The sequence below is a fragment of the Aptenodytes patagonicus genome, chromosome 3, assembly GCF_965638725.1.
Source record: "Aptenodytes patagonicus chromosome 3, bAptPat1.pri.cur, whole genome shotgun sequence".
Taxonomy (NCBI): Eukaryota; Metazoa; Chordata; class Aves; order Sphenisciformes; family Spheniscidae; genus Aptenodytes; species Aptenodytes patagonicus.
In genome coordinates this window covers 70,982,330-71,007,059 of record NC_134951.1, presented here as the reverse complement: position 1 = coordinate 71,007,059, position 24,730 = coordinate 70,982,330, and the positions used below count along the sequence as shown (strand labels likewise).

The following is a 24,730-nucleotide window of genomic DNA, read 5'->3' as shown; positions in this document are numbered from 1 at the left end:
GCATCTTCCCTGTTGCTTAATGTAACATACTTGTCAGCACAGTGAGTGAAAGATAAATGTCAACATTTAAATTTCTATTTTCATACTATTCTTTTTGTCGCCCCTCTGGCACCATGAAGATTGCTAGTGAAAATATTCCTGGAAAATGTTACACTCCATGGTCCCATGACCTTTAACACAATTAACTTGGAAAGTTAAATTTCCAAGGGGAATATATTGTTCAGTATCAGTTTTCTATTGTCCAGATAAAAATTTGCTCAATATAGTCTGTCCGTTCACCTCACTCTTCAGTTCTCTTAACTTTCCCCCTCAGCCCTCTGCTGCATGCATCCTCCTCTTTTCTTCAAGTCTCGTTTCCCATCTTTTCTCCTATCTGTCTATTCAACACCAGTAGGCTATCACCTCTGTCACTCCTCGCCACGGCTCTGTGGCAGCTCTGCAAGAGGAGGGTAATTTCCTACCACCATCTTTCTGTTGGAGGCAAGAAGTGGTTGGAGCTACAGTATTGTCAACCATCTTCCTGTTTGTCAGAGCGTGTGTGGCCTCTGGGTTTGTGTCCTTGGTGTGCTTTGGCACAGGCGTGTAAGTAAAGCACCTGAGGTAGCGGCTGATGCCACCTGTGGTTAAAACTCCATAGTTAACGCTTCCCAAAGTCTTGTGAGAGCCTAGAGATGGGATGGGAGCTGGAGAGATGGCCAGGGTGGAATACACTCCTGCTGAAACTGAGCATATAGTTGTATCTTTTAACTGGTTTGGTACATACTTTGCCCTGAGGAAGTTATTGGCTGATTTTATTAATACTAGATGCAACTGTTCTGCATTTCCTTTCAGGAAGAGAGTGGTATCATTCTTCTTGTGGCTCTGTTGTTTTTCAGGATTTCTTGAGCTCTCGTGTGTTGGGGACAAACTTACTGTGGGTCATAGGACCAATTCTATAGAATAGAATAGAATAGAATAGAATAGAATAGAATAGAATAGAATAGAATCTGTTTGACTGCAACACTTTCTTTCTGAGCATCATATGTCATCAGATGATCTTCTCGTGAAGGTCATTGGCAGATTTTTACTGTCGTTCACACCCAGGTCTTGAGTCTGGACTTTGAGCTATGGGCTTCTTCACCTAACTCAATATATAGGCCTTTTGATTGTGATCCTGTGTGTTTTTTGTAGAGGACTGGAAGTTAATTTTCTGTCTTCCATTGTGTGTCTGTAGTCTTGATCCTGTGGAGGGCTTTAGGTGTTTCCTGCTCCTGTACACTATAACCAGAGCACGAGTCTGGCCGAGGCACAGAGCCCCGTTATACCAATGGGCTCTTGAGGATATAAGCAAATACACAGAATAAGAAGACTTTACAGGACTGGGTCCACTGTATCTCAAGCAGAGTGCCACACCTGGGTTAAACTCGGACGGATGGGATCACTCAGGAGTGTGACCTCCCTTTCACTGTTTTGAAATGTTTTGTTCAGGGCTACAAGAGGCTGTAGTAGAGTCTACTTCCTCAGGGTCGTGTGGAGTATTTTTCTGGTGAGAAGGCTCACCTAGGATCATCTAGGGATGAAAAGTATATTTGAAATGAAAAGTAAATTTGAAATATCAGAGAATGCTGTACCCTGTCTTGAGACAGCTCTGTGGTGTCGTACCACACTTGTTTGCAAAGAGGGAGTGTACGTACCAAGTAGATTGAATGACTTCCCAAGTGAGAAAAACTTGGGTTTTGTCTAGCCAAAGGGTTTATTTATAATTACAGAAGCAACATCAATAAGTAATTGAGGATTTTTCCTAAGCCCACAAGTCATATAAAATATCATTCAAGTGCTTCATCTCCCCTCCTGTGTGCTTGCTCAGCTCCTAGTGACGTTTTTCTATCAACTTCTGCTGCCCTCGGGCCATCCTCTCCTTCTCACAGATTTTACCTATTAAAGAGGCTTATCTCTGTTCACTATGAGAGAAAGGCACACTGTCAGAGAACTGGGTGAGAACTGTAGAGGCGTCTGATTATCCTCTTGTTTATAGCAATATAGTGTAACTCCCTGGGCTTCACTGGGGTTGTTTCTGCTGCTGTTTCTGTGTGAGTGAAGGGAATCAGAAGGAAATCACTCTCCAATAGAGGCAAGCCTTGATGACAATGAATGAATATATTTTAATTCCTGGATATCCCAAGAGGTGTTATTAATCTATATTTGTTCCCTGCATATCAGCTAGTGCAAATTATTAGACTTCTCTGACAGCTGTAAGAGCCCATTTCTATTTTTCTCCCCTCCTCTTTCCTGTTGTAAGCTTTTACTTGCGGAAATTCAGGGACTGGCCAGGATTCTCTTTGACCAGGACATGACAGGCAACAGGTACGTGTGAACTTTGTCAGCGTGCTTACTTCTGTTTGCTTTGAAAATAGGTACACAATCAGTTAGCTAATTTGATGGGCATCCTGCTGGGTACAACATTAACTATTTTATGTGGTCCCATCACAACACAACATGCATTAGTACTAAGAATGTGTAAATACAGGCCCCAGGTTTCAGCCTGTTCTGTGTCTAATCATACAAAATTCCGCTCTCAGTGGAAGAGAAAAGCAGCACAGCATTAGGAACAGATACCGTGTGCACTGCAGGGTCTTAGGAGGCACTGGAAGAAAACCTGTGAGACCAGTAGCAGATGAAACCGATTTGTCTCAAAACGCAGGGTGTGTGAGGTCTGTATGTTGGGTTTTTTTAAAATCTTTTGTAGTTTGCAGTAGCTGTGCAGGAAGGCAGTTTCTACGCTGTTAGCTCCTGGCGCTCCCCGTCCCTACTCCCATGGCAACCACAGACGCTTCAGCATCTTTTTCCCTGACAGGCACAAGGCAGGGGCAGGCTTCAGCTCCTTCGCCCTGCCTGCGGGGCCCTGCCTGCAGCACCCTGCCTGCAGCGCTTCAGGGTGGAGCCCGGGATGCAGAAAGGAGCTTCACGTGAAGGAGGGGATGCGTGTTACTTTCTGGGTCCAGCGGTGTAGTCGGGTGGGATCTCCGTGCTAATACAGCGCTTTGTGTCTTAGATGTCCCTGATAGGATCAGCGCCGTGCTGTGCCAAGTGGCTGCCCGTGAGGTAGGAGCTACGGCACAGTTCTTACCGGGAGGTAGGAGCTAATTAACAAGAAGTGCTGTCAAATGGTTGCTGGTGGCACCAGGTGTTTCATGAGCTTGCCGCTCAGGCTCCTTGGTTTTGGTGTGGCTTTAGTCCCTGGCAGGAATTTTAACTAATAAATCCGTTATAATAGAGTCTGCTTTTGGATCCCCTCCCATTTTCATCTACAGACTATGATTTGCAGTTGCTACCACCTTTTCAGGGAAATAGTCATTCTGAACAACTCCTGAGCTGAAAGTAGGAATATTAGCCTTACCTAGCTTCCAGAACACAGCTTAAAAATAAGGAATTTATTATTGAAAATGTTGTATCTGTTTGGGCCATGATGTCATCTTCTCTCCTACATCTTATTTTGCTTGCTGCTTTGGAACGAGGAGTTTGTGCTTCCATTCACCCTACCATTTTGGTTTTAATCAGGTGCTGTAGCGCACGCCTAATTCAGGCAGTCCTTGCTATTGCAGTAGTCACACAGATCAAGTTTAATTATGCTCAGACATCTAACTGTGTGGAAAAAAAAAAACTTGAAGACAGCCTTCTAATGAGGTGACAGAATGATGAAAGAGAGCTACAAACAGGCAACTGGAGCAGTATAGGGAAGGCAAATATTTACCTTAATTATTATGAATGAAGGGAAGGAAGGACAAAATGAAAAAAATCACAGCCTGTAAAATTTGTAAGTGTAAGCAATTGTTTTGGTCTTTATTAGAATACTTCTTGTCCCTATTAAGGATCTTTACAGGTTCACATAAAGGAGCCTTTAAAACATGAGGGAATATCTATATTTTTGTGTCTTAACATACAAAAATGCATCTTTTCCCCATCCATTCTGGGTGCAGGGACTATCAAATGACCTTACGTATATATTTCAACGACCAGAGCCACTCAGAATTGCACTGTAAGATACAGTCTTTGAGGAAGAACTGAAAGACTTATTTTCATTGATGTATGAATTACTCAAATTACTGGGAAAAATGGCTAGAGGCTTTTTGTAGCATTGAAGAAGTGTCATTAATTAACTAGGCAGTTTATTCAAGCCACAAGGACTGCAGAGAATGGTTAAATCACACATAAGGATGTTAACATTGCGTGCTGCATAATTGAGCAGTACCATTAAAATGCAAAAAGAGGACAGGGGAAGGAGATTTCAGTTGTCTTTCAAGATAAATCCGCTTGTTATATAAAACAAACAGATAAACAAAATCCACCACAGCTTAACTATCTTTAATATTTTGGACTATTTTTAGAAGCATTTCAAACCTTTGTGGCAGACTTGCTGTTAAAATTAATGATTTCTGCTTGCTTGTGCTAAGGGTTCTATAAATGTTTACTATCCTATTTGCATCCTTTTATAGACAAAATATGTGGGGTTTTATATATACTTAGAATGTTTAAATGTTTTTGCGGAGACTTTAGTATTCTTATTTTAGGTATTTATACATGCTGGAAGCCAGTAACACTTTGTTTTTCTTCTTTGCTTGGTAACTTGATTTTTATGATGCCCCATAATAGTGACAGACAGATTTTGGGTGAAAAAGTAATGTGAATTTTAAGTGCTAGTTAGCCCTTCTTTCTCCCATCTCTTTTTATTATGTTATTTTAAAGCTGCATTATGCAGCTATTTCTGAAATAATAGATTTCTCTTTTTTTTTTCCTGATGTCTATACATAGTTTTATTAGCAGTGTCTTTCCTTTGCCTTTTTGTCTCAAGTAGGTTTCCGTGCATCATTCTGCTGAGAATACGGCTTCCAAAAAGAAGGAAGGAGAAGAGTTGAATAGCTTGGTGCACTGTGCCTTTTTTTAGTTGTACTCTCCTTTTCTCACTAGCAATGAGCAGCTACACTGCAGATTCCAATCCTCAGATGAGGACTTTATAGGCTTTGCCTTGAGTTTTGGGGAGGATAGAGAACATGGATGTTCTCCTCAGAGCCTTTAGGTTCATCTGCAGCTTCAGGAGCCATGACATCTCTCTGTGGGTTTATTCCAGGCAAGGGTTTTCCTGCCAGAAACCCTAGTTGATACAGCACAGTTACTGAGCAGGTGACTGAAGGAGTGGAGCAACAAGGTGATGCTTCACTGTGCTTTCTTCTTCCCACTCGCTTCATCTGTGCCTTGCCTAATCTTTCCCTTGATGCTCTTCATCCAGCCTGTAGTGGCAAGACACTGAGAGCGCTGACGAGATGGTACTATTTGTTCTAGTCATGAAGGCTGTAAGATGGGGGATGTTTATGTGCTGACAGCACCATGGCTCATTTTTTCTCAGTAGCTCCTGCAATGTTTCATGTCAACCCTGTTTCAGATGAGTCTTGCAAAGAAATTTTCCCTTAATGACTCTGTCTGGAAGGAAGAATACAACTGTTTTAATGTTTTGCTCATCTTTGTAGACAGGGTATTTGATGTTTGTTACTGCGAAAAGCGAATGGCTGAATGGATTTCTGCATCCCCTTGGATGCACAGTGTTCTAGGACGTACAGATCACCCACAACAGTGTATCTTACAACTCTTTACTGTGATCTAACAGGATACTCAGATAGGTCACAATATTCTTACTTTAGTTGACCAGAATCTGGGGTTTGTTAAGCTCTGCGCACTCTACCACGTCTTCCCCTCCCTCAGGAAAGGAAGGATGTTGATGGCAGCGACAAACCAGAGATGGAGGGAGAGCTGAAGACTTGTCGTGCTATTCAGTTAATGAGTCCACTTAGCATTTTTATACCCAGCACTGTTTTACGTTTTTGGAGCATCAGTGTTTGAGTCAGCAAAGTAAAGATGAGCGCAAATAGAAACACGACCAGTCTCTGTGGGGGAAGTGGCAGGAAGAAAGAAGTCCTTTGCCTCTCCTCTCACCTTGCTGGCACTTGTACAGAAAGATTTGCTCGTATATAGCCTGAAGTCTTTAGTTCTTTGGGACAGGGAGTACTTACTTGAAACTGTGTTTCTGAGAAGCACTGTGTTATGCTGTGGGGCAAATGGTAAGAACGAGGATTTGCAGTGCACCTGTGCAAAGTAGCAGCACATACTTATGCTACTTTTTAGGCAGTGCAGGGAAAAAATGGCACCTCCTGCAGGAAGCTACTGTCTTTCTAAGAAGTCATATATAAGGTAGGAAAATTGCTTTAATTTGTTCGTTCAGATTTTGAGTTGATCAGGAGAGGGCATGTGAGTGCTAGTGTAATTCTTACAGAGGAAAAACTCTTCAAACTCTGAAGGGTTTACAGCATTTTTCAGAAACAGTCTGTGTTATTCCATTGCCAGAGCCACTTGGCTGAGAACGCTTCAGCCCCAGGATCCCTTTGGTTCATCTGGAGCTTTGTGATCTTTTCAGTTCAAAAGAAATGTAGCTGCCAGAGTGGTTAATTTAAACTTTATTATCACTGCGACTTGATCCGTCATTTTTTTGGAAGTTAGTAAGAAGACTAGAAGCCAGATAGGATCTTGAACTTGGGTCAGATGTGTTCAAGCCTGTGAATAGTCTGAAACGTTGGTGCAGGGAAGGAGGATTAGAGTGATTGAATCTGGAGGAGAAGATTTGTGGATTTCTGCACTAGGTCTTGTCTCAGAAAGCAAGGCCAAGTTTCATAGTAAATTGGAGATGAAAGGTGGTATTTTTGGAAAGTGGTATCACATGGTCTTTCCATTGACTTGACAAAAAGAGATAGTATGCCAATGGAAAGTGGGAGCAGTATCTCTTTATTCTCCAAAACCTTTCCCATCGGTGTTTCATCCTGTGTGGATTCAACTTGAACTCTCTGCTCTTTGTCCAGGAGCCAGTTTCTTGTCGGTGTTCAGACGTTGAGGGATTGTTGGCAACTGCATCGGCTGAAAAGGGATTAATCCTTCCCTGCTTTCAGGAGGATAGTAATTCTTCTTCAGTGCCTCATTTCAGTAACAGTTTATTACTCAGCCTATCTCCATGTTGGCTCAGTTATACTTGACCTCACCCATTCTACGTATTTCCTGACCATGCTGAGTTACCCCTCTCTGCCAGGACTCAAGACCTAAAAGGAGAATGCAGAAGTTGAGGGGCTGGCTTCCATTCACATATAGCTTAACTCAGCGGCTTCTTGATTTTGTATTATGAAATTCAAAACAGCAAGGACATTGCTTCTAAACTGCTTTGTATTGCATTTTCACTGGTCAAGAGTGCAATCCTTGTTACTAAGTAATACCATTTTCAATTAGGAAAAAAGAAAACCACAAAACCCCAGCAGAAACTCTCAGACTTCTAAAACCCTGAAGGAAATTTTAGCTTCAGCAGTCAACATATGTTTCAGGAAATAACTAAAACCTGGCTTGGGAACAATGCAGGAGACTGCCAAGTGTATCAGTTGACTTCTTTGCCTGATTGAGTGGTTGTTGGTAAAACTAATTGCATTTTCCCACCTAACAGTACCAAATAGTTGTTTTTGTTGCTATATATAATTGTATATATGTGAAGAATGTGTGTTTTCATACACATGTATGCACTTCCCTGGCAGAGTTTCGTGAGAAAACAGAAAACGGCGCTGCTTGAAGAGCGTTCCAAAGTACTTCTGCTGTGGGAGCTCAGTGGTCCAGGCTCAGAGTCCTGTCCGTGTTAAAAGCTACAGATGTTCTGTAGAAGGTGTTCCAGCTGCTGGCTTTTTGTTCATTTTGCATACTACTTTGAATATGATTTGAAACCTCACACAAGTTTAAAAAAACCCCACAAGTCTTTTCCACGTCTAAAGTAAACTGAGGCATATGGTTAATTCAGTAAACATTATATAGAAGGGCAACTCTTTTGACTTAAAAATATGATTGTTATAGGATGCTTTCTTGAAAAATGTCTCAAGAGTCAAGAAAGAATATAGAAATGCGTGTGCCTGGAAATACACAAGTCAGAATTAGTCCAGGTATAATTATAGGGGCATATAATAATCAGTCTTTCTGTGATTTGCCAGAATGCTTTCAAATAACATTGTCTTCTCCTGGACAATTGCTTCCATCCCCACATGTCCAGAGTAGTTGTATAGCTTGAGATCCTGGTTTTGAGACTACTTACATTTTTGACTCCTGAAACGGTGTGCGAGGCTGTATCTCATTTACAGTCATTCAGCTTTGTTACATTATTTTAGAGAGAAGTAAAACCAGTGCGGTTTGTATCCCCAGGTTTTAGTATTTCAGTATTTATTAAATGGATCTGTCACCAAGATCTCCAGTGTATTTACTTTGTCTTCTCCTTTGAGGGCTTTGTAATAGTTATCTAGACCCTATGGACTTCATAGGAGAGAGAAGGAACAAGCCTGAAAGTAGGTAACTAAACCAGTGCTGCTTTTGAAAGCGTTAATGGTCTCGAATGAGAATTTCACTGCTGTGTATATATGCAGTTAGCTGGATGATCTCGTGGTATATCATCCATGTGGGGCTGGTAACTCCTCATGTCCAAAGGAAACAAAAACTCTTCTCAGTTTTTTCAGACATAAAGGCAGTCAAAGAAAACCTAGTGCTTTCCCCCCGAGCTTGTGTGTGAATTGTGGTGATGTCTCTTTTTGTGTCAGTTCAAGAAATCATTTTACAGCATTGAATTTTTAATGGAAATAAAAAGTATTCAGCAGGAGAGCAGCTGTCTCCCTCTCTCTGGTTCTCCCTCCTTCTGTCTGCATTTTGAGGTAAAAAGAAGGAAAGCCAGAAATATCACACTGGGAAGAAACAAAGTTTCACTTTTTAATGTATCCTAAGAGGCTGCTGCACTGTCTCCTGCTTCGTGATGGAGAAACGGTAAACAAGAGCAGCACAAGGAATGCAAAATGCTAATACCACAACTAAATGGACTGCAAAATGTAACTCAGCCTTTGCAAGACTGGCATTTTTTTGTTAGAAATTTTCATTTGTTAGAATGAAAATATTTAAAGACAATAATTTTCCAAGTATTTCCTATGTTACTAAGCCGACCTGCATAAATAGAAGGTTGATCCATCATTTTGTATATTAATCAGTTTATAATTCAGTTAATTTTGGATCAGCAAAATAGATTTATCTCTATTAGTATGATGGCATTATGGTGACAACTGTGAAGGCTCTTCCTATCATGAATACTAATATTTGTCCAGATGGCTAAATCAGGGCAAACAGAACTAATTCAGCTTCCTTGAACCGCTCAGCATCTTCTGACAATGCAAGTGCAGTTGGCCTTATTTTTGCAGAATGTAATTTCTGAGGTACAGTGCTGACTTTTTCCTTTGGGGGGAGGTGGGGGAGGAGGCTGAAGGAAAAAGCGTAAAGACAGGTCTAAGCTTTGAAAAGGGGAATGTCAGGGAAACAACACTGGATGAGGCAGCTGCAAATGCAGAGGTACCCAGGGGTGGCATCATTTGTACAGCAAGACGTGTGCCAAACAGAAAAGGAACCAGAAAGGCAAAGAGTAAACCAAAATGCTGAAAGAGCAAGGTTTGCAAAGTGGGTAGGTGGAAAAGAAATCCTCCAGACTTTGGAAACACAACCCTGGAGAATGTTAAAAACCAAAAGCGTAAGTTTTTGTGAGATCATTCATGGTTTACTTGGCCACAAGATGCTGGTGAGATTCCTGCCCTGGGCTACTACTTCACTGTTGAGAGACTCCTCACTGAGTCTAGGCAAATTAAAAGGGGGTCCTGGAACAGGTTAGTTTGAAATGCAGCAAGTCCCTCTGTCCAACTGCTACATCCAAAGATTATGAAGGATCCTGAATATGAACTAACTTAGCTGCTAGCAGAAATAATCACATCTCTGTTCTAAGTATTGAAGAGCAGCATTATTTTCCTGCAATACATTTAGAAAAGGTTTTAAGAACATCCAAGAAACATGCAAATAAGATTTACATCCGCAACTTGCAACTAGTTAAAGCAAAAATTGAACATGGAATCACAAAACAGCTGTAAACTGGTCTGAAAAGACCTGGGTAAGATGTTTCTTGCAGAGGCAGATCATGACTCACTAGTCTCTCAGAAGTCTTTGCATGTGTCATTAAAAGTGATGGCTAGAAAATATAGCTGAAATGGTGTATTTAGTTCTGAAAATGTCAACAAGTTCCAATGCAAACAGGCCCCCCTTAGGATTTCCCGACAGAAATACCTGCATGTGCATTTTGGCGTAGTGGGGATATATTCTCTGCATGAATGATTTGGCAGGTGTAGAAACCACAGCAAATTATAACAATACATATTTTACTTACTGTTTTTGGATGGCTTAGCAGTGTGGAGAGAAGAACTGGCCAGGAATTAGTCTGCAAAGGGGAAAACTAAGTAGTCAATTTGCATTATAACAAATGGGAACAGTGGGTTTGCCTTTATGTCACACTATATGTTTTAAATTATTTTTTTATTTTAAAATACTTACTGTTGTTTAAATATTAACTGTTGTGAGATAGCAACATTTACAGGTTACATACAGTTATTTGCATGACTTAGGGCTGTAGGCAGCTTGAGAATTTCAAGTCCAATAGAGCTCAGTTTGCTGGACTGGTCTAGTAAGCAACTTCTAGGACACATCTAACCCTTCGCCTTTTCCTAATGTGATCAGTCACTTCCTGGAAAAACTTCATGTGGTCACTTTGTCCTTCCAGCTGCCACCTATCCTATGGGAAAAGGAAGAGCTGCAACTCAAGATATTGCTCAGTGGCGTTACCATAAAGCTGGCAACTTAGCCACAGCTTAGGGAAGATTAGACCACCTGAGATTTCATGACAGATGAAATTAATTTTCAGAACGTTTCAGTGTATCCAGGAATTTAAATGCAATCTGCTAACGCATCTTGCATAGTCCAACAAGGCAAGTTCTGTCTTTCTGTGAATATTTTGGTTTTTAAATAATCAAATTATACTAGGATGGAGTTTACTAGATTCATTTTCAATGCTGTTTTAATTAGCTGAGTCTGTGAGTTGTTTTGCTTTCCTCAGTTGTCAGATGTACATTCTTTGTAAAAAGTCAAAGGGGTTCCTTTAAAAATCCTGGGCCAACAGAAGTAAAGCAGATGTTCCTTTTCTAACCTCCTAGCATCACGACACTGGAATCTCTCGCTTTAAAAGTGCATTCCTGAAGTAATCTCCAGTAGCTACAGGAAGTCCAGCTTCTAATACCTCTACTTGAGCTTCAAGGAAAGGCTTGGTCATTGCCCTGGTACAGAATGACAGCCCATGTTCCAAAAACGTATTGATGAGATTTCCTGGGAGTTTTGTTTAACCAGCAACATTAGAAACCTTCAGTGTTGCTACTAAATTTCATGAAGGGAGCATCTTATTTTATCCATATCTTTCTGCAACAGTATTGATTATTCAGTTTGTACAACGAAAACCTGAGATTAGAAATAATTCTTTCTTTTGCCCCTCATATATACATCAAGTCATTGAATACATTATTGCTGGAACTGGATTATCCTCAGTTATTATAAAAGTTAAAGTGACTGTAGTTCTGGAAAGCTGCTTTGACAATGAGGACAGGCTAGGAGGTAGGAATGGACAGTAGGTAGGTTCCCTGCAGATGTAAGTCAGCACAGCTTCAATGACTTAATGAAATTGTTACGATTTATAGACTTTTCTCAGCTACTGCATATAATCAGATGGCATGAGATGGCGGGATCTCCCCCTTTCCTACTGGGCTAGTGTATTCAAATTAACATAAAGCTTGAACATTCTTACTGTTGATGAGTTCAATTTGCATACATTAAACCAAATTAAATAGCAACAGAATATATTTTGTGCAAAAATAGCATCACTGTTAGTAAATTGTAGTTCTCTTACGAAGTAGTGGGCCTCCTCAGCTGGACCTTCAGTGCACCAGGTCTGTGGTTGCTCCATTGTAGTTCTGTTGACCTCAGTGCTGCCAAACCATTTTCTGCTAGTACTGTATCTGGTCCAGATGCATTATGGCATCACAACAGATCTTACAGGAATAGCGACAGTTCACAACAGATCGACATGTAGTAAAATCACTGAACAAGTTCAAGTTGTTCCTCTTGGACTGAATTTTTTAGCTTCTTGGCTGTTCTAGTATTCATCTCTTCGTGAAAAAATAACTTCAGAGCAGAATACCCCATCTTTTGATTACCACGTCTTTTAGGAATTGGTACATTTCAGACTGAAAATTGAAGACTCTCTGAAATCTTGGGTGTTTAAAGGGATTGCAATCTTGAATGATAATTTCATGGATAATAGTTTAAAAACTGATGAAAAACCTTTCTATTTACCAAAACTAGCTTGTGAAACTCATCACAAGTTACTACAGAGGCTGAGAGGTCAGCACATTTCAGAGAAGGGTGTTTTTCAGGTGTACGGATTTGTTATAAGTAGGAATCATCCCAAGCTTGGGTTTCATGGAGAACCCAGACGCTTGTGTTTCAGGGCTGAACCCAACTTTCAGCTCTCGGTACACTTAGAAAACTGTGTGTGAATTATCCCAATGCTGTTTATCACAGTTTTCCCTTCAAAGCATACAGCATCAGGGCACCATTGGAGGCTGCTCTGCATTTGTATGACATTTAATCAGCTACAGCTTCACTGTAGTTCAGGATTTGTTATGTTTAATATGTTTTGTAAAGAAATAATGTATGTTGTGTAGCTGACTCACACTTTGAATGTATTGGGTGATTTTAGGTATTTTATTATCAGATTATGCATAATTCTACACATACAATTCTACAAGTGGTAATACATGTAAAAACAATTGAAATAATTAACCGTATGAAAGGAGAGGAATGAGAAAAGAGAAGAAGAGTAGAACAAGGGGCCAGAGAACCACTTCAAAATAAGTACTTGGGATTTTTTTTAAATTGCTACTATTATCATTTAGCTTTTGTATTCAAGGGTTAACAAAACACAGTAACTTGTTAATTACCTTTTTCCAACAATCCCGGAGACCTCCTAGATCTGCAAATACCTGAAAAATATGAATTTAGGCAGCTGAAATACAGCCTTTTGATTTCTCCATTGGATCCTTCAGAAGGCATACCCTGTGGCTCAGCCTTTTTTCTGAAGGTCAAGAGAGTTTTATCCATCTGACATAAGTAGCTGGAGTGTGGCATTTATAACTTGAGTAATGTTATGGATGATAACACCATTAGACATTTTTACAGCTTCAGCAGGAGTTCAGCCAGCAAGACTATCAGCCTGATAAATGCTTTCATCTTAAAGGTTGTATTGCTACAATAACCCCGAAACTTAAAGCTGCTCCTTGAAACCTATGGCCTGGTTAAAGAGATGAAGAGTGCCCTTTGACATTTCTAGGTTGCTAAAGAGCTCTCTCAGGTTCCAGTGCAAGAATTAAGATGCCCACATGCAGCTGTTCTGATCTGAATTGGAAATTACTGTAAGACGTCGTAATTTTAAATGAATAGAGGGCAGTGCTACTCGAAAGAATTAGCTTTAGATTGAGATGAGACTGAACTCTGGGTGATGAGTCCCAACATTTTGTTCCTACCCAATTATAAAGTGTTTCTACAGGATCTTAGAAGGCAGAACTCTTATACTGCTATTTTCAGAAACAATAGAGGGTTTCACCTCCTCTGTCTGGGTATTTTGCAGTTATAAAACTCCTAGGAGACTGGTAAAAACTAATCTATAGAGAGTAGGCTGAAAGTGGTGTGAGAAGCTAGCAATGACAACTGGTAGGATTTTGGCTTTGTGGAAGAAGTTTGTTTTGTAGAGATCCGAAAGAGAGTGGTTATGTTCTGAAAGTAGGTAGTGAAAGTGGCTGTGTACTGATTATGCATGTAAAAACAGTTGAAATAATGAACAATGTGAAAGGAGATGGGATGATACAAGCAGAAGAAGAATAGAATAAAGGGCAAGGGAAGGGAGCGTGAGATGAACAAAGGTCGAGTTCTTGCTTTTATATCTAAGAATAGTAATCTGAGGCTTGTAGCAAACTTTAGCCGCTGTTTTAACCCAGCAGCTATTTAACACAAAAATATTTGTACACGTGTAATGATTACAGTTAAGGCAGCCAGGAACTGTTCTTTCATTGCTTCTGATAATGTGAAACAACTCCATTGATTTTCTTAAGATTTTAATGACTTCACTGGAGTTCCTCTGTTAAACTGCTATTCTAGTTTACAACCTTCTGTGTTTCCTGATCATCGCCTTGATCATAGAAAAAATTTTAGTACTTATTTTTGACTGAGACCTTTGAAGCCACGCTTCCTTTCTGAAACTTTCAAAAGTGCAACCATGACAATTGCTTCCTCGGTGAGTACTATTGTATATGTCTGATATAATACATAGTTTGAATGCTGCAAGTCTGGCACGACATCTCAGAAGGAAGATAGAAAGGAAGACCTCTGACAGCAGAGGTCAACAAGGGTGATTGGAGGCTTTGAACAACAACTGTACAAGGAGATCCTAAGCAGGCTATGATTCTTTAGCTTGGAAAAGAGATGACTAAGGGATTAGATAATAGAGGTCTGTAAAATTGTGACCAATGTGGCGAATGTAAGTAGGGAACAAATATTCCATATTTCTTTTAGTGTTAAGAGGTAAAGGCTACCAAGTGAAATTCTCAGGTTTTTGCCGGAAGCTACATGAGTGTGCAGGGGAGGTGCCTGCTCAGTGCATCCTGTTCTCTTACTCTTCTCCAAACACTTGACCACTGTTAGAGGTAAGATACAAGGATGGGTGAATTTTTGTTCTGGGCATATAATTGTTAGAATCTTCAATTTACAAGCACTGGAAATAGTTGGTAGACTGAAGGGCAAGTATAAGATTTAACCTTCCTTTTAGCTTCATTTTTAATGCTGGCTAGTTTTCAAATTCATGAGTGCCTTTAAACTTGCTTTATAACATATTTGCCTCATATGGAATTACGTGATAGCAGCAGCAGCCTTGGCTAATGCATTTATTGTTTTGTGGATTTATTAATCCTTATTTCCTGATATTTTTCTAAAATTCATCAAATATGCAGGATCTTAAGTTGCTTAAAACCTCAAGACAGAAAATGCTTATAAAAAAGAAATTGTAGGTTCCAGTCAGTCTGACTTCAGTCAGTGCGCATTGGCTATTGAATAGTTTAGGGGCAAGAAAAAAACTTGCGTTATTGTCCTGGTTTCGGCTGGGATAGAGTTAATTTTCTTCCTAGTAGCTGGTATAGTGCTGTGTTTTGGATTTAGGATGAGAATAATGTTGATAACACACTGATGTTTTACTTGTTGCTAAGCAGTGTTTATACTAAGTCAAGGACTTTTCAGCTTCTCATACTGCCCGGCCAGCAAGTAGGCTGGAGGTGCACAAGAAGCTGGGAGGGGGCACAGCCAGGACAGCTGACCCAAACTGGCCAAAGGGATATTCCATAACATATGGCATCATCCTGAACAAAAACTGGGGGAAGGTGGCCAGGGGGGCGCGGCTGCTGCTCGGGAACTCTCTGGGCATCGATAAGCAGGTGGTGAGCAATTGCATTGTGCATCACTTGTTTTGTATGTTCTTTTAGCATTATTACTATTTTCCCTTCCTTTTCTGTCCTATTAAATTGTCTTTATCTCAACCCACAAGTTTTACCTTTTTTCTGATTCTCTCCCCCATCCCACTGAGGGGGGAAGTGAACAAATGGCTGTGTGGTGTTTAGCTGCCTTCTGGGTTAAACCATGACAGTTATCCATTTTGTATTTGAAATGGTGGGTAGAAGCTCTTCTTCACCTCTTCCTGAACATGTTGCCTTCCTCTTGGGCTATAATAATCTACTTCCAGTTGACTGATCGTATTGCTTTTTGCCTCTGTTTTTGGAAGATGTTCTCTCACCTTCTCTCAGCTTATCAGCTGAATAACCTGTCCTCCTCTATTCAGCTTTCTATTTCTCACAAGCTGTTTGAAATCTCTGCTAAGACCTCACTTTTGTCAGCTGTGCCTTTTGATATCGTTAGGACTGATGCATACCTCGGTTTCTGCCACCAATTTTAGAAGTTTCTGTGTAATCCAAGAATACTGCAGAATCTGTGGTAGCCCTTCTGCCAGCTCGCTTTAGTTGTAGTAATAGCCAAGTTCGAATAAAGTGTAATGTCTTGTATTAAAGTGAACGAAATGCACCCCACCATGAAACATTACTTGATCATAGGAATTTAACCTCTAGGCCCTGCTGCTTTAACTTCATTCTTTATATACACCTTTAGTTGCAGTGTCCTATCGTGGCACCATTTCACATCCCTGACTGCTTTACTTGCAACTAATTTCCAGCATAGCTAGTTAATTACAAGATGCGTTTGAAGGAGTGTCCAGTGGCTGACTCTTGGTGGGACTGAGGGCCGTTCTGTTCATTTCAGGTACTCTTTGGCACTGCTGATGGACAGGTTATCGTCATGGACTGCCATGGCCGAATGCTGGCCCATGTGCTCCTTCATGAGTCAGATGGCATCCTCAGCATGTCCTGGAACTACCCCAGCTTCCTGGTGGAGGACAGCAGCGAGAGCGACACGGACTCCGACGACTATTCCCCACCGCAAGGTAGTGTTGTGTGCATATCCTTCTGTTTCAGCTTTGCAAGCGCTCACAAAGACATCTTGAATGCCAGGGAGTTGTCATGCTGTACTGAAACAGCAAGATGGCCACAGTTTCAAGCTGGTAGAGGCCGAAAGATGGTGCATTCCTGTGGAGGTAGCATGGGGGATGGAGCAGAGGGCTGGTATGGGAGAGTGGGTTCATCCCCAGCTCTGCCACCAGCCTCGCTGCGTGGCTTGCTGCAGGTCATACCTCATCTGTGCTGCTCTGCCTGTGCTTGCACAAATGAGATAACAACACAAAGTTTTTAGTGAGGGTGAGTGAAAAACACTAGGTAGGGGCATATCAGGTTTCATTGATAAGCAGATGTGAGGTATTGCAATGGTCCACATGTATGGAGGTAGTCAGAGTGCAGTCATAGAAGTTAATGCGTTATTACATAGATTCATGTGAAAAGACACCAGTACTATCATAGCGGAAAGTACTACATCTTTAATTTTAAAGAAATCCTGTGAGACGGAGATAATGCTCATCATTGTAGTCCCATTCTTGATAGTCCTGACATAAAGAGCTCAATAAATTCCGTAGAAGGATTGGAGATGAAAATATTTCCTCCAATTACACAGGGTAGAAGGGTGACTGGAGCTGTCTGGAGTTACTAATTCCCATGCTTCAGAGCACATTGCCAGTTGGAGGGTCAGGAAGAAATCCTTCCCTCCCCTTAAGTATAAATATAACTCATTGGGTGAAATGTTTTGGTTTTAAACTGTTTGGAAATCATCAATAGCAAAGACCTAGGAGGCCTAGGTATCCATGCACAGTCAGCCTCATCCTTCTTATGCAAGTAATGCTAATACTTCTTCTTGTTAATGCTGTTGATCAGTCTATAAGATCTAGGTAAGCTGTTTCTGTGTTTCAGTGTATAAAATCTTAACTAAATTAAGAACTAAATTAATATAACAGTGATTGTACAATGAAAACTTTAAATACATAATAGCTAGAAATAATTCTGAATTTGCATCTCAGATCTGAACCACTGAATTGAGGACTCTTGCAGTTTTAACTCCAATTTTGATTCAATCCAAAAATCTATCTTTTCCAGAATCATGTATATATATGTCAATATAATAAGCATATGTATTTAACAAATAATGATAGAACATAATGTGATCAACTGGTAAAATGTTAGCATCTTTTAAAACTGACTTTTGTTTTGGTTTTCATGTCTCACTTTTGGTACTGGGTGAGATTTCTTACCTCAGAAGAAAAGAAACAAACTTCAAATTTCCTAGCAAGCTTCTAAAGCAAGACAGAGAACAACATTAAATTGGTTTTTCGAGGTTCCAGTTGGAGGATGGTGAAGTTGCAGAGTACACAGATGAGAACTTAAATGATCCAAATATGCTAGCTTTTTCTGAGTCGATCAGGGTGTGGGTGGACTCGTTACAAGCCTACAAGCCTATTTTAATGATTACCCAAACATGGTGTGTTTTCTTTAGAGCAGATGCAGCATAAACCTCTCAAAGGTGACAAGCCTTTGACTCACACAGATGTGTAGGAAGGACTGGAAGTTTGATGGGTTTTTCTTATCAAATTATATACACACAGAGATGCTAATTACTGGACATCTTTCTCCAAAATGCTTTCTGATCAGCTTTTTTACAAGTTCAGGAAGCAATACCACTCTTAACTGGCTGTGCCATTTTTGTTGACTGAAAAGATGCTGGTTGGGCCTTGAGAGGCACTTTATCAGGGGCCAGTGGCATCTCCTGTCAGAAATTGTAAACAAAAAGAATTAAACAGTGAATGCTACAGATGGCAATACTGGTCATTAAGTATTTGAACAAGGGAATTTCAGTGAAGGCCGAAAAACAAGCCCAGAGGAGCAGAGACTTTGCAGAAATGGTTTTTAAAGCCAAGTGTTCCATTTGGGCTCATCTCTACCTTGGCGTGCATTGGATCCTGTTATGCAGGATGGCAGGTAACTTTTCATGCTGCTGCCTAGCTTTTGACATTTAGAATACGGTAATTTGTGAAAGGTCAGTATGTTCTCTTAGACATTTTTATAATGTCTTATAATGTATCTAACAAATAGCTTTTAATGTGATTATATTGTTTATTACACTGGTTTTCAACTTGGGTCCCAAGGAAGCCTTCCAAAGCATTGGTTTTCAATTTGTGGACACTTTGGGGAGTTGACAGTGGAGAAAGATTGAAAACCACCACTGTAGAACATAATAGTATATGCAGAAATCGCTTTGGATGTACTGCAGTAAAAATACACAAAGTAAAAACATTGGGGTTTCAGAAAAGCAGACAAACTAACTAGCTAAACCTGCTTTGCTTTTGCCCATAGACGTTGCAGAAATAAGCAGGTAGTTTGAGGCTTGGAACCACTCCTGATGGCAGTAGGCTGAAGTACAGTGTATTTCAGCCTGGATGTAATTACTTCTGGTTGTTTGCCTTTTGCTCACTCCAGAGCCTTGTTTTCGCAGATGGGCCAGCTGCGTATCCCGTCCCGGTGCAGAACACCAAGCCACTACTTACTGTCAGCTTCACGTCGGGAGACATCAGTTTAATGAACAATTATGATGACTTGTCTCCTACTATCATCCGCTCAGGGTTGAAAGGTACAAAAGGAAGCCATTTCACCCCCTTCCTATACTCTGATTTTCTTGTCTTTTTAATGATGTGTGTATAGGTTATGTTTTTGTGGTCGTCTCTGCTAATCCAGAAGCACTCGGCCACCGTTATTGCCATTTCCAGCAGTGACACCTGCTGGTGGAAGAGCAGCGCTTGGCCAATAGAGTTTTTGTGTTTGAAAAAATGTTTAAATTTTTGAGATCGTGTTTTTATGGCAGTTTTTCAGCTGAATGTGCTAATATGTTTATGCTTCTTTGTGTGAATGCCTCTGCTACGTAACACTTCCTTTGCATCTTTAATCCACAAGGTCTCCTCCCATGCTTTTGGTGACCAGGTATGAATTGCAATGCTGCTTTGACTCCCACAGATTTTGAAAACTTGCTAGAATTATTAATTATCAGGAGGCAAGTTATTCTGACAGAAGGAAAATTCCACTGATTAATTACTATACGTCTTGCTAAGTGATGTGCATGAATGTTTGTACGATCAGTATTCCATGTAAAATCTTTAATTCACATTGAAATTTTTACTGTTCTTACCTATCAAAAAAGTCCCTTACTTTGCCAGCACTCTCAGTACAATTTACGGTGCTTTGCCTGCAGAGATGTTTTAATGCACTATGGCATATAAGCACATACTTAAATATAGGTTCCATTGATTCTGTTTCATCTCCACAGGTAAATTAGTTTTATATTAGATGAAAAAAAAAATTAAGGTGTTGGAGCAGACTCTTAGCTGTTCTTTAACAGTGGGATATTTTTGGCGAAAAGTTGCCCTAACATGAACCCAATAGTTTTTGGGTGATCCACTATGTAGGATAGTCTTAGGAGGTAAAAAAATCACGGTTGAGGTTTCTTTTCCACTCCTGCTTCCATCTGTGCCAGCACAAGAAGTGCATGACTGGCAAAATGTACCGTCATGAGGCAACCCTATGATCCAGAAAACTTCTTCAGCCAAAAGGACACCTAAAGTCTGGGAAACTGGAACTAATTTAGAGAAGCTCTTGTGATATCCACCAACAGGTCTGCCCAGCATCTCTACAGTATTATAGTAATTGGGGTAAGGAGTAGTCTTTAGTTGTCATCTAGTCTAGCTTTCAGGTGGAAACAGTAGGAAAAACAAACCCTGTCTTATTCTCTGTTTAGAGTTGCAGGGCTCTATCTTTCTGAGGATGTCTATCCTGTTTCTCTTTCCCCATTGACTTTCACTAATGGAAGAAAGATCCCTTAATTACATCACCCTCCTCTAGCAAAATACTAATGTGCAAGCTAGAGTAGAAGTATTTCCATTAATTATAAACTGGACTACATTGTTTTCATCAGTAGACGAAGAATATACAACATCTTGCTGGATTGGGAGTGTGTGTGAGACAGAGACAGAGGGAGGTGATTGGGATATCACTGTCTTGTTTTGAAGCATTGTACAGTGGAAAGTATTTTAAAATAGTTTTATATAGATGTACACATTTTCTGTATCTTCTTAGCAATTTTTTTTCAAGTGACTGTAATTTTACTGTTTTTTATCACATGCAAGAATGTGCAAAACTACCCAGCACCGGGTCCCCATCCTCTCCCGCCTCTTGGTATTCTGCTGAAAGTGAATGGTCTTCAGTATTTTGTGCGAGTCTTAATTCATGTGTTTCTGTTTGAAATCTGTAAGTATTGCTTTGTGGTCTCTGCAGCAGATGCCCTTGTCTTTATGGGCTGTTGTAGGCTACCCAATGTATTTTTAAAGCAGGCAACTATAAAACTGTTTCAAGCATTACCAATATATTTTTGCTGTTCTACTAGCTTTGCATAGCTGTCATTTTACTGGGAGTATTCATATTAAATTGATGCAGAAGAACATTTGCTGTTGGATGAGAATTTGATTATCCAAATACAAGTTCTTCTTTTCATCCAGCTTGAACACTCCTGGAATTTTTATCAGTTCTAGTGGAGGTCCTGAACCTTTCAGTTGTACCCTTTCTTTTTTTACGCTTTTTAACTGAGTGACTCTCAGTACGCTGCTACCTGCAGAACTGCTGAACTGCATCTACTAGTTGTACTATTTAGCTACAACTACTACCCGCAGAGCTATTGCACATTTAGAGTGCTATCTAGTCAAGGTTTGCTGATATACATGCCTGTAGTGGCTGGCAAGTAGTTTTGAGGGATGGCTCTGATCCACTGATTCACTTGCAGACCGTTACCCTAGATGAAACCTCCGTCTGATTTCTAATCTCTGTGCTTGTGCTGAGACCTAGTTATCAGTTGAGCTATTTACGTCAAGGTTTGATAATCGTTGAAGACCCTGTTGGCAGTGCAAGCGTGCTGTATAGCCATGCTGTCCCGGGGCGATGCTGCAGCCCACATCCAGCCCTTCGCTGCCTTTGCAGCAGCCTAATTCTAGGAGTTTTGAGAGAGAGAGAGAAAACTGCTGGACACATTAATCACTCCTCTTTCTCTTGGTATGGGGATTGACTGAAAGTTTTACCTGAAGACATGTATCCCAAGGAGACTGTTTTTTCACTTTGGTAGTTGTGTAGTTAATCCAGTTACCAAAAGTGGAGTTGATCAGCTTGCCTCATTGATCTCTAACCTGCCTCTCATTACAATCTCTGAGAAAGATGAATAAATCACATTGTAGATTACTTAGAGGGCTGAGGACTAAGAAAAAAAAAGAGGCATACAATGCCTCGCTGTGGAAAAATTCATAGACTCATAGAACCATAGAATGGTTTGGCTTGGAAGGGACCTTAAAGATCATCTAGTTCCAACCCCCTTGCCATGGGCAGGGACACCTTCCACTAGAGCAGGCTCAAAGCCCCATCCAGCGTGGCCTTGAACACTTCCAGGGATGGGGCACCCACAGCTTCTCTGGGCAACCTGTTCCAGTGCCTCACCACCCTCACAGTGAAGAATTTCTTCCTTATATCTAATCTAAATCTACCCTCTTTCAGTTTAAAGCCATTACCCCTTGTGCTATCACTTCATGCCCTTGTAAAAAGTCCCTCTCCAGCTTTCTTGTGGGTCCCCTTCAGGTACTGGAAGGCTGCTATAAGGTCTCCCCAGAGCCTTCTCTTCTCCAGGCTGAACAACCCAACTCTCTCAGCCTGTCTTCATAGGAGAGGTGCTCCAGCCCTCTGATCATCTTCGTGGCCCTCCTCTCAACTCGCTCCAACAGGTCCATGTCCTTCTTATGTTGGGGGCCCCAGAGCTGAACGCACTACTCCAGGTGGGGTCTCACAAGAGTGGAGTAGAGGGGGAGAATCACCTCCCTCGACCTGCTGGCCACGCTTCTTTTGATGCAGCCCAGGATACGGTTGGCTCTCTGGGCTGCAAGTGCACATTGCCAGGTCATGCTGAGCTTCTCATCAACCAACACCCCCAAGTCCTTCTCCTCAGGGCTGCTCTCAATCCATTCTCCGCCCAGCCTGTATTTGTGCTGGGGATTGCCCTGACCCATGTGCAGGACCTTGCACTTGGCCTTGTTGAACTTCATGAGGTTCACACAGGCCTACCTCTCAAGCCTGTCAGGGTCCCTCTGGATGGCATCCATTCCCTCCAGCACGTCGACCACACTACACAGCTTGGTGTCATCAGCAAACCTGCTAGGGGTGCGCTCAATCCCACTGTCCATGTTGCTGACAAAGATGTTAAACAGCGCAAGTCCCAGTACTGACCCCTGAGGGTCATATTATTATTACAAAAATCATATTATAAAAATTATCTTGAGGAACATGCGTCTTGCCTCTGATATGTACAGAAGCATAATTCCCATGAGAAATATCAGAAAGTTGAAATAATACAAAACCATTTTAAATTGCACATAAAAGTCCCTGAAAATGACAAGTTGACAACTTGAAACAATTTTGAGATCCTTCCTGCCAACTCTCATTTCTCTCCTGCTTCTTCATTTGAAGACAGCTTCTCGCCCACAAATGTCTTCAAAAGGTTCTTGGCAGATCGAGCATCCCAGAGCACAAAAGTTTTGTCTTTACCTTCACTTCGTCTCAGCACAAAATAGCTGCCTTTCACCTCTGGTTTAAGACTAAAAAGGTTTAAAGACTAGCTCAGTATTCCTTGCACCTGCAAATCTGCCTCTGAAACACAAGCAGAAACACAAAATACTGGTTTAGTGGTCTTGTTGCAGCGTGACAAAGAGCTGGAGGATATAAGGGTTTGAAATTAGCATCCCCAAATTAAGCTGTGGGCGTTCCTCATCATGAGGTGCCTGTAGGAGAAGTAACTGATATGTATATTCATATCCATGTATATGAGAGACTAAGCAATCCCTGTGTGTTTCTGGCAATCTCCTGCTAGACAGATGAGTAGATTTTCACAAGTCATGTGTCAAAAGAAAGCCTATGACATGGAGGCCATCTGTATTTCTGGACGAAAGTCCAAAAGTCTTTCTAGTTTGGTGTTATACTAAAATATAACTCTAATTTGAGTCGTACTAAAAGTTACATTCACTGCCAGTGAGAACATAAGGCATTGCCAAATATGCTGCTTTTTTGCACTGTAGGCCTTTCCAGACAAATACTCTTTGCTGCTGTCTTAGTCAGTGAGGTTATTTATTTGCGTATTAACTTAATTCCAGATATTTACCCCAAAGATGTGCATAGGATCTTCCACATCAGTTTTAACATCTCTAATAAATTCTTGTACTTAGGTACTTAGGAGCAACCACTGATTACATTCTAGACTCACCACAGAGAGAGAAAAATGAATGGTTTTTACACATTTTTTGCAATTTACAAAATAAACAGGAAGAGTCATTCTCAGAAGTGCATATGCGGCATATTTACTACTATTTCGATGAAAGGATTTAGGTTTCTAAGTACTTAAGTAACCTTTGAGAGCATGATTTAGCTGTTCAAGTCACTTTGCGGCATCTGGAAACGCTGTTCCTACTGATTCTAATCAGTAATTATTGCAAACTGTCTTTGCGATTTCAGATGTGGTGGTACAGTGGTGTACACAAGGGGACCTACTTGCAGTAGCAGGCATGGAGAAGCAAAGCCAGCTAGTTGACCTTGGCAATGGTTCCCTGTTGAAAAGCGCACTTGTCAAGTTCTACAATGTGCGCGGGGAACATATCTACACTCTGGAGACACCTGTGCAGGTAGGAGGTATTTTTTAAGTCAGTTCTCAATGCTTTGCTGACATGCTTTTCCCACATCAGCTCTTTGGCATAGACCTGCAATGCGAAAAGGTTTACAAAACATCTGAACACATTCTAAAATATGATATAGATAAAAATACACTATAAATTATAATTGTTTGCATTAAGGTAGACATCCAAAAGTTGCATCTGATTCTAAGGCCCACTGTGCTAGGTATTGTGCAAATATATAATGAGAAACAGTCTGTTTCCCAAAAGCATTGGGCCATGAACGGGCAAGATAGAAAAAGGAAATTCTGCTGGTTTATGGGTAAGTGGGTGAGGAGAAAAAACTGGATAACTTGCTTGACCTTGTAGCAGAGCCAAGAACTGGACAAAAATATTCCAAGTCCAGTGTCATAACCACAAGATTATTCTCTCTTTGTTATTGCTATAATTTTCTAATGT

The 24,730-nt window shown here is 40.8% G+C and overlaps 1 protein-coding gene across 2 annotated transcripts in view; it reads left to right on the top strand.

Moving 5' to 3' along the window:
- TULP4 (TUB like protein 4) overlaps positions 1–24,730 on the top strand; it is a 164,114-nt gene that overhangs the window by 105,756 nt on the left and 33,628 nt on the right. For both annotated transcript variants that reach the window (XM_076333777.1, XM_076333778.1), the window contains exons 5-7: positions 16,357–16,537; positions 19,027–19,161; positions 24,117–24,283. In XM_076333777.1, the coding sequence (XP_076189892.1) occupies positions 16,357–16,537; positions 19,027–19,161; positions 24,117–24,283 (483 nt within the window). The remainder of the gene's footprint in view (positions 1–16,356; positions 16,538–19,026; positions 19,162–24,116; positions 24,284–24,730) is intronic.